This window comes from Gopherus flavomarginatus, chromosome 16, assembly GCF_025201925.1.
Source record: "Gopherus flavomarginatus isolate rGopFla2 chromosome 16, rGopFla2.mat.asm, whole genome shotgun sequence".
NCBI lineage: Eukaryota > Metazoa > Chordata > Testudines > Testudinidae > Gopherus > Gopherus flavomarginatus.
This window is the reverse complement of record NC_066632.1, coordinates 3,364,139-3,380,283: the sequence shown is the minus strand read 5'-3', so window position 1 is coordinate 3,380,283 and position 16,145 is coordinate 3,364,139. Positions and strand designations below refer to the sequence as shown.

The 16,145-nt window shown below is 64.1% G+C and overlaps 1 protein-coding gene across 2 annotated transcripts in view; it reads right to left on the bottom strand.

The window, feature by feature from the left end:
• Window positions 1-5,013: 5,013 nt before the first annotated feature.
• Window positions 5,014-16,145, bottom strand: part of MAST1 (microtubule associated serine/threonine kinase 1) — a 48,673-nt gene continuing 37,541 nt past the window's right edge. For both annotated transcript variants that reach the window (XM_050925069.1, XM_050925070.1), the window contains 10 exons: window positions 15,879-16,001; window positions 14,946-15,055; window positions 13,924-14,087; window positions 13,075-13,325; window positions 12,476-12,679; window positions 10,840-11,069; window positions 10,248-10,370; window positions 9,292-9,428; window positions 8,734-8,921; window positions 5,014-7,589 (listed from right to left, as the gene is read on the bottom strand). In XM_050925069.1, the coding sequence (XP_050781026.1) occupies window positions 6,436-7,589; window positions 8,734-8,921; window positions 9,292-9,428; window positions 10,248-10,370; window positions 10,840-11,069; window positions 12,476-12,679; window positions 13,075-13,325; window positions 13,924-14,087; window positions 14,946-15,055; window positions 15,879-16,001 (2,684 nt within the window). In that variant the 3' untranslated portion in view covers window positions 5,014-6,435. The remainder of the gene's footprint in view (window positions 7,590-8,733; window positions 8,922-9,291; window positions 9,429-10,247; window positions 10,371-10,839; window positions 11,070-12,475; window positions 12,680-13,074; window positions 13,326-13,923; window positions 14,088-14,945; window positions 15,056-15,878; window positions 16,002-16,145) is intronic.

Genomic DNA, 16,145 nt, shown 5'->3' with positions numbered 1-16,145 from the left:
AAAAAAAATCCAGATAAATGTCCCAAAAGGATTTTCCAAAGCGCCGGGGAGCCGCTATGGAGGGAGGGTGTGGAATGAGAGAAGGAAGGAAAGTTGGATGGATGGATGTGTATGGTGGGTGGAAAATAGATAGATGGGGGGGGTGATAGATAGATAGAGAAAGGTGGATGAGGATAGATAGATAGAGGGGGTGTATGGTAGGGTGACCAGAGAGCAAATGTAAAAAATCTGGATGGGGGTGGGGGGTAATAGGACCTTATATAAGAAAAAGACCCCAAAATCGGGACTGTCCCTATAAAATCGGGACATCTGGTCACCCTAGTGTACGGGGATAGATAGAGGGGGTGGATGGCTGGATGACAGCTATGTCAGGGAATGGAGGGATGGATGGAGCAGTAGGTGTGCACAGCATTGGATGGATAGATTGGAGGGGGTGCATGGGGATAGAGCGAAGGACGTGAATGGGGATGGGTGTGGGGGGGCATGGATGGATGCTTACATAGGGGAGGAGGGGTACAGGCTGCACACCCTTGGTTGCTGGAGGGGTTGTGGTGCAGCCAGGAGGAGGCGCTGTGCTTGCAGATTGCAGCTGGTCTATAGGAGGTGGGTCTCAGACACCAGGCCTCCCCGTTTTCAGAAGAGGAGGTCTGGGCCTGCGTTTTTTGCTTCCCACCCCCTTTTGGGGGCTCAGATCCACAGTGGCCCCCATGTTAAGAACCCAGGAGCTCTGCAGCCTGAACCCCTGCTGACAGGAAGGGGGGGGGTTAGAGCAACTGTACCTTGGGGTATACCCCAATACCCAGGGGACAGCACGGAGCCATGCCCTGGGACTCAGACACCAACTGCAGCGGGAAGGGTGTAACCAGGAGACATGGGAGGAAGCAGGGCAGTGCTGCCTAATGGTCTGAGTGCAGCCCAAAAAGCCAGGACTCCTGGGTTCTATCCCTGGCTCAGGAAGCAGAACCCAGAAGTCCTGGCTCCCAGCTCCCCCTTCTGCTCTAAACACTAGACCCCACTCCCCTCCCAGAGCCAGGAGTCCCCCCCCATGGCAGCCTCAGCAGGTGGCGGAGGTGGGGTGCTGGCAGGGGGCACTGTGTGGTGTGAGGGGGGGGCAGGTAGAGGGCATCTCTCCCTGCCGCTGCTCCCCCAGTACTGGAGTTACTGTCTGGGCCAGCACCGGGCCTGGCTGGCATCGCAGCGTTAGTAGGTCGGGCAGCTAAAGTAGGGCACCACCAGCACCCCGAGGGCACCCACGTCAGCAGCCGTAATTGACAGCGCGGGGGAGGGAGCGTCCGTTGCAGGCCATGGGGGGTGGGGGGGGAGCCTGTGTGGGTCAAGGGAGCATCCCAACTCTCGAGGGGAAGGAGGTGTGGTGAGGACCTGGGGATAGGCGGAGGGATACATCCCCCACAACATAAACAAAATATCACACAGACAGCACAGACCCAACAACCCCCTACACACAACAGCATAGAGACAAAACACCATGTACAAACACACACACCAACACACAAAAGCACCAAACACCAGGCACACTCATGTAAAACAGTACTGGCAAATAGACAACACAAAGGCACAACAAACACACACACACACACACACAAAACAACACACTGTATGCAAAATACAGACATGCACACACCCCACAAACAAAATAACACACTCTGCAAACAACACACGTGCTCATGAAAAAAATACATGCTGACACAAAATAATTCACACACACACACAGCACAAAGACAAAAACAATGCACATGAAACACATTCATGTGAAACAACCCATGCAGATGCACGCACGCGCACACACACACACCCGTATGCATGCAGTGCACACAACGTAACACACAACCCCCCCCATGACACACAGACAAAGCAACAACAGAGCGGCACAGAGACACGCAGCACCCATACCCCCTCTGCAGCTCTTGGAGGAGGTGGGTATGCTGTGGGTCAGAGACAGCCCTGGGGAGCACCCACCACCACAACAGGGACATCGTGTGCTGAATCCTGCTCACTCTGGGAAGTCAGCTGGGGAGTAGGAGAACCCCAATCCCACTGGACTGAGTCTAGGGCACAGGGCCAGGCCAGGGCCCAATCTGGCTTCCCGGCCCAGCCCCACACACATAAGAACTGGTGGGGTTAGGGGGCAGCCCAAGGGGTCCAGGAGATAAGTGCTCCCCTCCCAGAGCTGGGGATAGAACCCAGGAGTCCTGCTCCTGGACGCCCCCACCAGAGAACACAGCTCTGAGCTGTCTGTCTCCCCCACATTGCTCCTGCCCTGTAAGAGCCGAGTTCCCCCCGCCACCCTCCAAGTCAGGACAGGATAATCCCCGATTAACATGGACAGGAAGAAAGCGCCAGGGAAAGTAGGTCATGAGCTGCCCCCTCCCCCAGCGGCTGGGCTCCCACTTGGCACCACCAGTGCCCGTCCTGTTGCCATGGCAGTCCCTTTGCATCCTAGCCACTGGGAGGGAGGCTTCATGGTGGGGGGCTCAGCAGTGGGGGATGGAGAGACGGGGGGCAGGATCAGTGATGGGGAGGGAGCCCACGCTACAGGGCTGGGACTGTGAGGTTGGGGTGCAGGGGGCGTGATGCTGCGGTGGGAGATGGGGCACCGGGGTCCCATGGAAGGCTATAGGGGGACTGTGATTCTGGGGTGCAGAGCAGGGATCCCCTATGACACTGGGGGGGAGCTAGGGCCCCATGGGATGCTATAGGGGGCAGGGGGCCCCCTGTGACGCTGCAAGGTGGGGAGTGGTGGCATATGGGGGGACAACCATAATCCCCCTCTGAGCTCTGGTGCCCCAGTGCACCCTGAGAGGCTCCCAGGTGCTCCTGGCCTCCCGCAGCTGCCGGGACCAGGGCTGCCCAGAGGATTCAGGGGGTCTGGGGCGAAGCAATTTTGAGGGCCCCTTCCATTAAAAAAAAGTTGCAATGCTATAGAATACTATATTCTTGTGGGGACTCCTGTGGGGCCCGGGGCCTAGGGCAAATTGCCCCACTTGCCCCCACCCCCGGCATCCCTGGCTGGGACTGTTGGTTCTGAGCTCCCTAGCCATTGGCGGGACAGGGGCTGCCATATTGGGGGTGGGGGGAGGGTCAGGCGTGCAGGGGAGGGGCAACTGGGCTCACTGGACCCCACTCCCCTCCATGAGCCGAGCTGGAACCCAGGAATCCTGACTCCAACCCCTACCCCTGCCTCCCTCCTCTAACTACTAGACTCCACTGCCCTTCTAGATCTGGGGCTAGAACCCAGGAGTCCTGACCCCGCTCTGTTTGACCTTGACTCCTGGGCTCAGAGGGGGATGGGGGCTTCCCTCAGCACCAGGGTGGGAGCAGAGCTGCCACTTCTGCGCTAGGGCTGAAGAGGGAAATGTGCCTCCAACCTGCTGCCCCACAGATATTGTATGAGAGGACAGGGGAGACTAGTGGTTAGAGCGTGTGTGTGTGTTGCGGGCGACGACAGGCTGGGAGTCAGGACTCCTGGTATCTAATCCAGGTTCTGGGGAGGGAGTGGGGGGATAGATTGGGGGCCCCCGCCCCGAGGCCCAGGGGAGGCAATGGGGCTGGACGCCTGCCCCAGAGTCAGGCATTGGAGGGAGATGCTGGTTCATGGGCCACACGAGTGCCCAGTCCTGGTCCCTCTGCCCCATGGCAGGTTTGTCCTGGGGCGGGCAGAGAGGGAGAGGCTGTGGGATTTGTGCCAGAAGGCCCTTGCCAAGCTCACCAGCCACCCCAGAGCAATGCCCACCCTGACCTGCAAAGGGGCCCAAGGTCTGGGGCAGCCCCACAGTGGAGCTTGTTGGGGGGGGGTCCTACTGGTGCCAGGAGGCTGGCCTGGGGCGCCTCTTTGGGCCATCTCAGCGGGGTTCTCAGATAGGGGAGTTTGGGGCAGCAAGAGGGGGGGCTCAGTTGGGGGGATTTGGGAGATTGAGGGGGTGACAGATGGAGATGGGGAGCCTACAGCTGGATCCAGACTATCACACCTCTGGCCTCAAATGGGCCAAACCAGACCCCTGACCTATCCCCACTATACCCATCTGGCCCCAGCCCACCCCCGCTCCAGCCTGTCTCCTGCTCGGACCGACCCAAAGGCCCGAACCCCATGACGTTGGGTGCCTGTGTGTCATGGCTGAACCAGAACCCCCGGGCCAGGCCGGGTGGCGGATCAGAACCCTGCGGCCGCTGCCCCATGGGAGGGTGGGGGTGACTCCGCCATGACACCTTTGGCCCATTCCTGCGGCCTGGCCCGTGTGAGCCCAGCCTCACATAAACGCAGCTGGTCACACCAGCCGGTACACAATAGGCAACGCCCAGCCCCACAGGCGGCTGGATCGGGGCCAGGCCTGGCGTGGGACTGGAGCAGAACCAGGAGTCAACAGGGCATGAGAGCCAGGTGGCTGGGGGAGGGTCTGATCTGGAGGAGGAGGGGGTACTCAGAAGTGGCCCCTGCCTCTCTGATCTTGTAGTAGTCATTAATGCCGTCTTTGGGGATGTGTGTGTGCTGGGGTGTCCTGTGATTTCACCCAGACAGGATGATGGGTTCCCCCACCCGGTCACCATCCAATGCCCGTGACACCCTCCACCGGCTGCCTGCACGGAAGAGCCGACTGCCCTGGGTGGGTGGGAATGAAGCACCTGAAAAGTGAGGCTCACTTGGGGGGGCGGTGGAATTATGGGGGGGTCTCAAGTGGGGTATGGCTGTAGGTGCTGGGGCACCAGGCCTCAGCCTGGGCACTGACCCCCCCCCATTCAATGTTATGGGGGGTGCATGGGGGAGACAGGCTGATCCCCATCCAGTCACTGCAGCAGTTGGTGGGGGGGCAGCAGGTTTGGGCTGCCCCCCCCAGTCATGCAGTGAGGAGGGTCATGGGGGACATGAGCCCCTCCTCCAATGCTGCAAAAGATACAGCGGGGGGGATCGACCCCAGATAATGCAGCAGTGGAAAGGCTGACTATATAGACACGCCCTCCTGTTTCCCCCCCGCCCAATGACACACCACACCTGGGGGGTTGATATGTGCTGTACAGTATTTATTTATTACATGAGCACATGGTTGCTTTAGGACCCAGGTGAGGGCTGGACAGTGTCCCCCGCTCCACAGACAAACCTGTGGGGTCCTCTCATATACCTGGGGGCTGTGGAGCAGGAAGGGGGGTGGGAATCTCCCCTCATAGCCAGTGTGAACCGGGGTTATAGCACCTTTCTTGGGTGGTGGTGGGGGGATAAGGGATTATTTCCACCCCCAAACCATACCGCTCCTTGGTTATCACTTGATCAGCCTGGGGCAGTACTGTTCCTGGGGGTCTGTTCCCCCTCCCCCCCCCCCACTCTCATTCTCCTGTCTGACCCACAGGCTGGGGAGAGGCCCAGGGACCCTGTTCTGTGAGGAGACCCCCCCCCCCAGGGCCTGGGTGGGAGGGAGTTGTCTCCCACTGGGAAATATGACCCTGCTGGTCCCTCTGCAGAAGGCCGGGGGGGGGGAGGTTTGCACAGGCTATGGGGGCGGGGAGGGGCATGTGAGTGTGTGAGCAGGGTGCCCACTGCATGCAGGGTCCATTAAGGCTTGGTTGGTGGGGAATTCTTGGGGGGGGGGTGAGACAGAGATGCCCCTCCATGGGCTGTGTCGGGCCCCCCAGTAGCTCAATTTGCTCCCAGGGCAGCACCAGGTATTTGCATAGCGAGAACCGTGCCCATGGGGGATGCCCCCACCAGGGCACATGGGGGGGGATTGGGGCAGCATCAGCACGGGGGGGGGGCGGTGCACTGCCATAGCCCTGCTGTGATGACATCACACAGACAGGGCTGGTCTGATGACATCACAAACACCCAGGAGGCCCACCTGATGATGCAGCAGCTGCTGCTGTGACATCAGCGAGCCAGGCCCCAGAGTGGGATGGCCGGGGGGGCACTGAAATGTCCCAGCCCTGGAAGGATCCAGAGCAAGCTGCCCCCACCTCCCCAGGGAATCTGGGGACACATTAACCCTTCCCTGACAGGGCCATGGCAAGGAACTGGGGGAATCACAGTATTAACCCTTCAGGGTACGTGGTATTCTTGCGCGTATATATTATATATATATAGATCTGTATAGATACTTTACACAGGACATGCCATTCACTGGGGGGCCTTACAATGGGGCGCTGCCTCCACTCCCCCGTCTCCATGGAGCTTAGAAACCAGGCTGAGGGGGAGGGGGTTCCTCCTGGCTCGGTGCCCCTCACCCCACTGATGGAAGCAGCTGTGACCAGGGTAGGGGTGGGGGTGGGGGCTTTGTGTAACCCCATGCCACCCTCTGCACAAAACCAGACAAGATTCCTTTTGGGGGGATGGCAGAGGGGTTCCTTACCGTGTCTCCAAAATTCAGGGACGTCCCTGTTTCCCTGCGGCATGTACACTTCGGGGGGGGCACCCTCCCCTCCCCCCCGCTGTTCTCAGTGCCCCGCTGCATTTTTCTCCACAACGGCAGGGGGCGAGACTTGGGGGGCAGGGCCCCTCCCAGCTGGCAGGATCACTCCCAGTGTCTTCGCCTCAGCCAGGCCCTTCCTGGGAGGGGCCAGCCCATTTTTAGCACCCTGAGGGCAGGGGCCTTTGGGGGAGGAGGGCTTGGTTCGGGGCCCCAGGGTAGTATGCTCCTCCACCACCTCCAGGATCAACTTCTCCCTGGGGGAGCCAGCCTGGTTCTGGGGGCACTTGGGGGGCTGTCGGCCCTGGCCCCCCGTGGCGTTCCTCTCCCACAGCCCCTGCCCGTCAGTGCTCTCCTGGGGCTCCACCACCAGGGGCACGGGCCCACGCGGTGCCCCCTCTGCCTCGCCCCGCCTGCCCTGCTCATACTCCTGCACCGGGCTCAAAGCTTTGGCCGGGGGCCGGGCAGGAGCGGCAAAGGCTTCTTCGGTCTGAACCCCCTGGTGTCTCCTGATGCCCCCCGCCGGGTCACGGGGACTGCTGGCCGCCTCGGCGCAGGCTGGCCCTTCCTTGGCGCTCATCTGGCCCCCGTCGGCTGGGCCCGTCGCCTCCCCGGCTCCAAAGCTGAGGGCCGACTCCTGCCGGCCCAGCCGCCGGGCGGCCACCTGCCTGCCGGCTCCATCGCCGGCCCCCAGGCTCTCGCCGTCCGACTCGGCCAGGCTCTGCAGCCCGGCCTCGGGATGGAAGTCCTTGCGGTACTCGGCGTGAGTCACCTCCAGGCTGTGTTTGCGCACGGCCCCCTTCTTCTCCGAGCCCAGGGGTGAGCCCAGCTTCTCCGCCGACTGCACCCGCTTAAGCAGGGGCGAGCGGGGCGGCTCGGCGCTTTTGGGCCGGGGCCGGCCCACGGGGGGGGAGGAGTGCAGCTTGGCGGGGAAGCTCTGGGTGGTGTGGGAGCTGCCCACTGTGTGGCCGGGCAGCGGGGGGGGCGAGGACTGGGTGGGCGAGGGGGTGTGGGCCAGGGGTGAGAGCGGGATGTTGCCAGCCGACTTGCAGCGGGCCGAGCGGTACTGGCGGTGCAGCTTGGGCGACAGGCCGTGCAGGGTGCTGGGCCGGATGTGGTGGGAGGAGGTGGCCGGGGAGTTGGGGGTGCTGGAGGCGGGGGAGCTGCTCTGGGACGAGGCGCCTGCAGAGAGAGGAGACCAGGAGGGGGGTGAGATCCCGGAGAGGGGTGGCTCGGACCCCTGGAGACCAGGGCCTCTGAGCACCCCAAGGGGGCAGTCCAGGGGGAGACCCATCACACAGCCCCCCTCCCACAGCCTGATCCCCCTACATCCTGGGGGGGGGGCAGTCCTGGAGGAGCCCCCCCATGGCATACGGGCTGTGTTTCAGCCTGCTCTGGATCAGCGGAAGTGGAGAGCGCTCTCCCTGCCCACCTCATTGCTGGATGGACAGACAAGTAGGATGTGGATGCCCCCTCCCCGATGGAAGGATGGTTGGACAGACAGATGAGTGGTATGGGGCGGCCCCCCTGATGGATGGACAGCGAGAGGAGTGGGAGGGGCTCCTCCCCTGATGGATGGTTGGATAGACAGGTGGGATGGCAGATGAGCGGGATGGGGTGGCCCCCCCCCCAGTGGAGGGATGGATGGACAGATGAGTGGGATGGGGCAGCCCCCTTGATGGATGGACAGACAGACAAGTGGGATGGGGCGGCTCCCCCCCCAGTTCTCTTGGAGCACTCAGCTCACCCCATATCTCTGGTTGCTGGTGCTTTGGGCCTGGATCCCCCTCGCCCTCCTGCCCCCCTGCCCAGGGGCACTGGCTGACGTGGGGGCACAGTCAAGCCCCCTGACAGACCCAGGATGTGGGGGGGCTTGAACAGGGCTGGGGCGCCACCTGGTGGAAGGAGCAGCCCCTGCAGCCCAAGGACATCCCAGAGGTTCCGCCATCCCTAAGTCCAGCCCCACACCTGCTCCCTCCGCCCCTGGCAGTGGGGCACAACCTGACTCACAGACGCAGGAAGGTGGCTCTGAAGCCCCCCAACTCACCTGCACCATGCCTTTTGGCACGGGGGGCAGGGATGAGGAGGTAACAGAGATCCCCGCCCATGTCCCTGTCCCCCCGACTCCCTTCCGGTGATCCCTTGCCGGTGCCCTCCCGCTGTGCCCCCAGCCCCCACCTGCTGTGCCCCCTCAGCCATGCTCCCTGCTCATCCCATAGTGCCCAACCTCCAGCCATCCCAGGGTGTCCCCTGCCCCGCCCAGTGGTGCCCCCTGCCCCCACACCCTCTGCCCCCCAGTACTCCCGTGGTGCCCTGCGCCCAGTACCGAGGTAGGCAGAGTCAGGGGTGGTGCGCAGGCTCTGGGTGGGCGAGCGGGCGCTCAGGCTGTGGGTGGGCGAGCCGGGCAGGCTGTCGCTGGAGGAGAGCGAGCGGCTGAGCGAGGAGAGGCTGCGGCTGGTGTGGAGCAGGTTGGCTTGTTTGGTGATCTTCCGGAACAGCGAGCTGCGTTTCTTGCTGCGGGGGAGAGGGTCGTTGCTGGGGGGGAATCCCCCTCATGGCCCCCCCATCCCGGCACTCCTTCCTGCCCCACCGCCCCAGCACCCCTCACCCCCTGTCCCGGCACCCACCCCCAGCACCCCTTCCTGTTCCCCACCCTGGCACCCCTCCTGTCCCCCCCAGCTCAGCATGCCTTCCTTCCCCCGGCCCTGGCACCCCTCCTGTCCCCCCCGCCGCCCCGGCACGCCTTCCTTCCCCTGCCCCAGCACTCATCCTGTCCTCCCTAGCCCAGCACCCCCTCCTTTCCCCCCACTCTGCACCTCCTCCTGCCCTGTCCCCCTCCTGCCCCACCTCATGCCCCCGTTCCCCTCCCCCTCTTCCCCCATACCTCTCCTGCCCTTCCTTGCTGACGCTCCTCTTGTTCCTCCGGGCCATCTTGGATTTGTAGCTGCTCTTGCGGGCTGGGCCGATGCGGATGGACGTGTTCTCGAAGGGCGTTGTGGTCACCATCACCTTGTTCCCACTCTGCCATGAGAGACAGGCCACATGAGGGGGCAGGAAACACCCCTCCATCCCCATTAGCCAAGGCCTGCCACTGGCCCGGGGCCATGTGGGTGGCGCCTGGGGACACTGCTGGACTCCATGTGCCAGGGTGGGACAGGGGCTTGGCATCAGTCCCCTGTCCCAGCATGCACTGCTCCCTGGTAAGGTGCGAGGCCCCTTTCCCAGCATGCACTGCACCCCGGCAAGGCACGAGGCCCCTGTCCCAGCATGCACTGCAAGCCAGCAGGGTGTGAGGCCCCTCTCCCAGCATGCACTGCTCCCTGGTGAGGTGCGAGGCCCCTTTCCCAGCATGCACTGCTCCCTGGTGAGGTGCGAGGCCCCTTTCCCAGCATGCACTGCAAGCCAGCAGGGTGTGAGGCCCCTCTCCCAGCATGCACCACACCCCGGCAGGGCACGAGGCCCCTGTCCCAGCATGCACTGCTTCCTGGTGAGGTGCGAGGCCCCTTTCCCAGTATGCACTGCAAGCCAGCAGGGTGTGAGGCCCCTCTCCCAGCATGCACTGCTCCCTGGTGAGGTGCGAGGCCCCTTTCCCAGCATGCACTGCACCCCAGCAGAGCATGAGGCCCCTGTCCCAGCATGCACTGCTCCCCGGCAGAGCACGAAGCCCGTCCCAGCATGCACTGCTCCCCAGTGGGGTGTGAGGAAACTTTCCCAGCATGCACCACTCCCCGATGGGGTGCAGGGCCCCTTTTCCAGCAATCACTGCTCCCCAGGCCCTTCTCCCAACATGCACTGCTCCCCAGACCCCTTTCCCAGCATGCACCACTCCCTGACACTTACCTTCAGGATGAGCTCTACCACCTCTGTGTGCACCAGCCCGTGCACAGGCTCCCCGTTGACGTGGGTGATGAGATCCCCGGCGCAGAGACCCGCCTCATGGGCTGGGCCCCCCTCCTCCACGTGCTGCCAGGCAGGGGGCAGGTGTCAGGGCTGGCCCATGCTGCTTACCCACAATGCAACGCCCCAACCAAAGGCGCAGGGCCCCTCCCAGAATGCAATGCTCCACCTAGCACTGTAGCGCCTTTACCCACAATGCACCTCCCCCGCCCAATGATGGTGTGAGGGCGGTACCCAGAATGCACTGCCCCCAGCATGCACTGCACACGCAGGTAGGTGTGAGGTCCCTTACCCAGCATGCCCTGGCCCTAAGTGGGCACAAGACCCTCTCCCAGTATCTCCTGCTCCCCTGTGTGGTGCAAGATTGCTTCCCAGCATGCACTACCCCAGGGATTTCCCAGCATGCACTGACACCAGAGGGCTCAAGGCCCCCCCAATGCCCAGTCTGCATTGCCCCCCATGGGGCACGGGGTCCCCCGCCCAGCCTGCTCTGCCCCCCCATGGGGAACGAGGCCCCTCGCCCCGCCGGGCGTACCCAGACGATGTGGTGCACGCTGTAGATGTCGCTGTCGCCCATGTAGACGCGGATGGCGCGCAGCGTGAAGCCGTACTTCTTGCCGGAGCGCTGGATGGTGATGGGCGAGCGCAGGGCGGTGACGGCGGGCGAGTAGTCGCGGCTCGGGGAGGAGTCCCGCGAGGATGGGTTCGAGGAGAGGGAGCGGGGCGACATGGGGCTGGCCAGGGGGGAGCTGCTGTGCTGCTCCACTGCAGAGAGATGGGGGCATGTGAGACCAGCACGGCCCCCCTGGGAGAACCCAGGAGTCCTGAGCTCCAGCCTCCCTGCTCTAACCAATAGACCCCACTCCCCTTCGAGAGCCGGGGAGAGAACCCAGGAGTCCTGCTCTCCAGGGCGCAGTACCTGTGGGGATCACGACAGGCAGCTCAGTGGGGTTAGGAGGTATCAGTGGGGGGGACCTGTGGGGATCGTGATGGACAGGTGGGGAGGTCCGGGGGGTACCTGTGGGAATGACGGACAGGTGGGGGGTCGGGAGAGTACCTGTGGGGATTGTGATGGACAGGGTGGGGTACCTCTGGGGATCGTGACGGACAGGCATGGGGGTCCGAGGGGTACCTCTGGGGATCGTGACGGACAGGCATGGGGGTCCGAGGGGTACCTCTGGGGATAGTGACGGACAGGCGGGGGGGGGCTGGGCGGTACCTGTGGGGATCGTGATGGACAGGCGGGGTCCAGGGGCTACCTGCGGGGATCATGACGGACAGGCATGGGGGTCCAGAGGGTACCTGTGGGGATCGTGATTGACAGGTGGGGCCTAGGGGGTACCTGTGGGGATCAGGACAGACAGGCGGGGGGGGCTGGGCGGTACCTGTGGAGATCATGACGGACAGGCGAGGGGCCAGGGGGTACCTGTGGGGATCATGACGGACAGGCATAGGGGTCCAGAGGGTACCTGTGGGGATCGTGATGGACAGGCGGGGTCCGGGAGGTACCTGTGGGGATCAGGACAGGCGGGGAGGTCCAGGGAGTACCTGTGGGGATCATGATGGACAGGCATGGGGGTCCAGAGGGTACATGTGGGAATTGTGACAGACAGGCATGGAGGTCCGGCGGATACCTGTGGGAATGACGGACAGGCGGGGGGGTCGGGAGAGTACCTGTGGGGATTGTGATGGACAGGGCGGGGGGTACCTCTGGGGATCGTGACGGACAGGCATGGGGGTCCGAGGGGTACCTCTGGGGATTGTGACGAACAGGTGGGGGGGGCTGGGCAGTACCTGTGGAGATCATGACGGACAGGCGAGGGGCCAGGGGGTACCTGTGGGGATCATGACGGACAGGCATAGGGGTCCAGAAGATACCTGTGGAGATCGTGATGGACAGGCGGGGTCCGGGGGTTACCTGTGGGGATCAGGACAGACAGGCGGGGGGGTCCGGAGGGTACCTGTGGGGATCGTGATGGACAGGCGGGGTCCGGGGGGTACCTGTGGGGATCAGGACAGACAGGCGGGGGGGTCCGGAGGGTACCTGTGGGGATCATGACGGACAGGCATGGGGGTCCGAAGGGTACCTGTGGGGATCGTGATGGACAGGCAAGGGGCCAGGGGGGTACCTGTGGGGATCATGATGAACAGGCGGGGGGTCCGGGCGGTACCTGTGGGGATCATGACGGACAGGGCGGTGGCCGAGGCAGACTTGATGACCTTGCCCCCCACCCGGGCGCTGCGCCTCTCGCCTGCCGACTCCCCGGACAGCTGCTGGTGCCGGGCACGCCGCAGCACCAGGTCGCTAGTGGCTTTGGGGGTCTGGGGGTCCGCGTCCTTCGGGGCCTGGGCATCGCCCCCTTTCACTCTATCGCCTGGGTGGAGAGACAGAGCAACGGGGGGGGGGGTACGTAAGGGTCTTAGCCTCCTGCCTGGCACCCTTGCACCTCTCCACCCCACACAATGGTCGCACCATTACCCAGCATTCACTGCGCCCTCCGCAGAGATTTCCGGGCCCTTTCCCAGAGTGCACCTCTCTCTGCCCCCCCATTATGTAGGGCTGGTACCCACAATACACTGCCCCCCCCCCGCAAAGCTTTCCAGCCTGTTACCCAGAATGCACCTCCCCATGCTCTGCCTAGTGGGGCCAATGAGCAGGGGCAATTTCCCAGGAGGAGGGGGAGTTCCCCCGGGGGGGGGGGAGGATGCCACCTTTAACGCTCTGCCTGGCTCCCCTCCCTCCTTGCCAGGAGCCCCGGGTCCTACCCACCAGCCTCGGCGGTCTTAGGGGTAGCACGGTCCCCAGCTGCCACCACGCTCCCTTCCTTTCCCTCGGCCTGGGGGGCAGCTGTGGGGCCCCCGTTCTCCCTGGCGGGGCCCCTGGCCCGGGGCTCATCGTCGTCCTCCAGCGGCGCGGTGAAGCGGCTGGTGTCCATGAGCGCCGAGAAGCGGCGCCGGGCGCCCAGCGGGGGGCTCGACTCACTCTCCGGGTAGGTGTACTCCGAGGCCGAGAGGCGCTTCCTGTGGCACAGACGCGGGGCGGGCGGGTGAGGCCCCAAAGGACCTCCCAGAGCCGGGAGAGAACCCAGGAGTCCTGGCTCCCAGCTCCCCCTGCTCTAACCACTAGACCCAAGTGTCCTCCCAGAGCTCAGAGAGAACCCAGGAGTCCTGGCTCCCAGCTCCCCCTGCTTTAACCACTAGACCCAAGTGTCCTCCCAGAGCTCGGAGAGAACCCAGGAGTCCTGGCTCCCAGCCCCCCTCCTCTAACCACTAGACCCCACTGCCTTCCCAGAGCTGGGAGAGAACCCAGGATTCCTAACTCCCAGCCCCTCCTGCTCTAACCACTAGACCCCACTGCCCTCCCAGAGCCAGCCTCTGTCAGAAGGTCTCCTGGACTGGCCCAACAGAGGGGCGCTGCAGGCTGGGATGAACTGGGGTTTCTGGGGGAGCCTGCCCAGCCCGCACCTGCCCTCCTTCACACCTCCTGGGAGCCCCCTCAGTCACCTCTCTGGGAAGCCCCCCCCCAGCTCCAGGGAGCCCCCCAATCACCCCTCGGGGAACCCCCCACAGCTCCGGGGACCCCCCCAGTCACCCCTCTGGGAGCACCCCCCCCACTCACAGCTCTGGGGAGCCGCTGCGCCAGCTCTTGTCCCGCAGGGTGAAGCTGCCCAGGCTCTCGCGTTTGCCGAGCGTCTCGTCCTTGTGCTTGTTGCTCTGGTCCCGCTTGGTGACGCCCGGGCCCTTGGGCTCGTGCTGGGAGAGGTGCTCCATGCTGCTGTACACCTGGGGGGTCAGGGTCAGGGTCAGGGGGGCGCCGCCAGCCCCACGGCTCTCACATGCCCCCAGCCCCACGGATCGCACACTTACTCCCAGCCCCACGGATCGCACATGCTCCAGCCCCACAGCCTGCAAACGCGTCCCCAGCCCCACGAATTGCACTCGCCCCAGCCCCACGGATCGCACACACCACCAGCCCCATGGCTCGCACACGCCCCAGCCCCATGGATCACAAACACCCCCAGCCCCACGGCTCGCACATACCCCCAGCCCCATGGCTCACCCTCCCAGCCCCACGGCTCGCACATGCCCCCAGCCCCACGGCTAGCACATGCTTCCAATCCTACGGCTCGCACATGCTCTTCCAGCCCCACAGCTCGCACACACGCCCCCAGCCCCATGGCTCGCACACATGCCCCCAGCCCCATGGCTCGCACACACCTTTCCAGCCCCACAGCTCGCACACACCCCCAGATCATACACGCCCCCAGCCCCACGGATAGCACATGCACCCCCAGCCCCACGGATCGCACACATGCCCGCAGCCCCACGGATCGCACACACACACACAGCCCCACAGATCTTATACGTGCCCCCAGATCCACAGCTCGCACACACGCCCCTGGCCCCACGGATCATATGTGCGCCCTCAGCCCCATGGATCACACACATTCACCCACGGATCACATGACCCCCGCCCCACAGATCACCAGCCCACAGACACAGCACCCATGTATCCAAGTCCAATAGCTCACAAGGGTCCCATGCATCACACACACCACACACACTCACACATATGCACAACCACTGCCCCAGGTGCCCCAGACAGGGCAGCCCTTTGCCCTCGGTGTTACGGGGTCCCACCTTGCTGAATCTGGGGGAGCAGGAAGAGAACTGCCGGATTTCCACCGGCTCGTCCTCCGTCGTGTCGTCCTCGTCATAGGAGTTGATGTGGTGGTACTTGTCCGAACGAGCTGGAGGGGGAAGGGAGATAGTAATAAACAGCCCCTGCGCCCCACCCCAGAGGTGGCTGCATCTCAGTGTTGGACGAGGGGTCCCTGATCCTGCCATTCATTCCCAGCTGCTCAAGTGGCCCCCCCGGGCACAACGAGTTTGCAGGCTCTCAGCACGACTCCCAGCAGGCCGGGCACCCATGGCACACAATCCCCTCCCCCGAATGGTGTCAATGGGACCCCAGAGGGACGAGGGACTGAACAGGGCATGGAGACTGAGGTTCCATCTGCCCCCGGCCAGAGATGCTGCCCGTGGGCATGGTGCGTGGGCAGCTTGCTGGCCACTGACGGGGACGAGAACATCAGACCCAAACCTCCTTTAAAAGAAAGGGGATGCAACAGCCCCTGGTGGCAGCATGGAGGATTGAACTCTCCACCAGAGCCGGGCATAGAACCCAGGAGTCCTGGCTCCCAGTCCCCCCCCGCTCTAGCCACTAGATCCCACTCCCCTCCCAGAGCTGGGACAGAACCCAAGAGTCCTGCCTCCCAGCCCCCTGCTCTAACCACTAGGCCCCACTCCCCTCCCAGAGCTGGGCATAGAACCCAGGAGTCCTGGCTCCCAGCCCCCCCTGCTCTAGCCACTAGACACCATGCCCCTCCCAGAGCCGGGATAGAACCTGAGCCCCCAGACCCATGGTTCTGGATACACGAGTCTCTAGAGTCCCCATTCCCTGAGCTCTGGAGCCCAGGCTGGCTCATGCTTCGGCCATGGTGGGCTGCCCGGGCCGTGCCCATGGCGGGGAGGGGGCGGCAGGAGCAGGGGGCACGGGGGGGTGGCACTTGCTATCAAAGTAGCTGGTGTCCTCCTCCGACTCCAGGTGGGGGACAAACTCGGCTTTGTGGCGCAGCAGCCCCGCCCAGTCGAGCTCCTTGAAGAAGTTGTGCTGCTTCACCTCGAACGCGCCACCTGCGGAGACCGACCCCCGCCGGGGCGTCAGGGAGGGGAGGCCGGGGGGCAAGGCCCTTCGCTGGGGGGCAGGCAGGGGGGGGCCAAGGGCAGGGCCCTTTGCTGGGGGGCAGGCAGGGGGAGGCCGGGGGGCAGGGCCCTTCA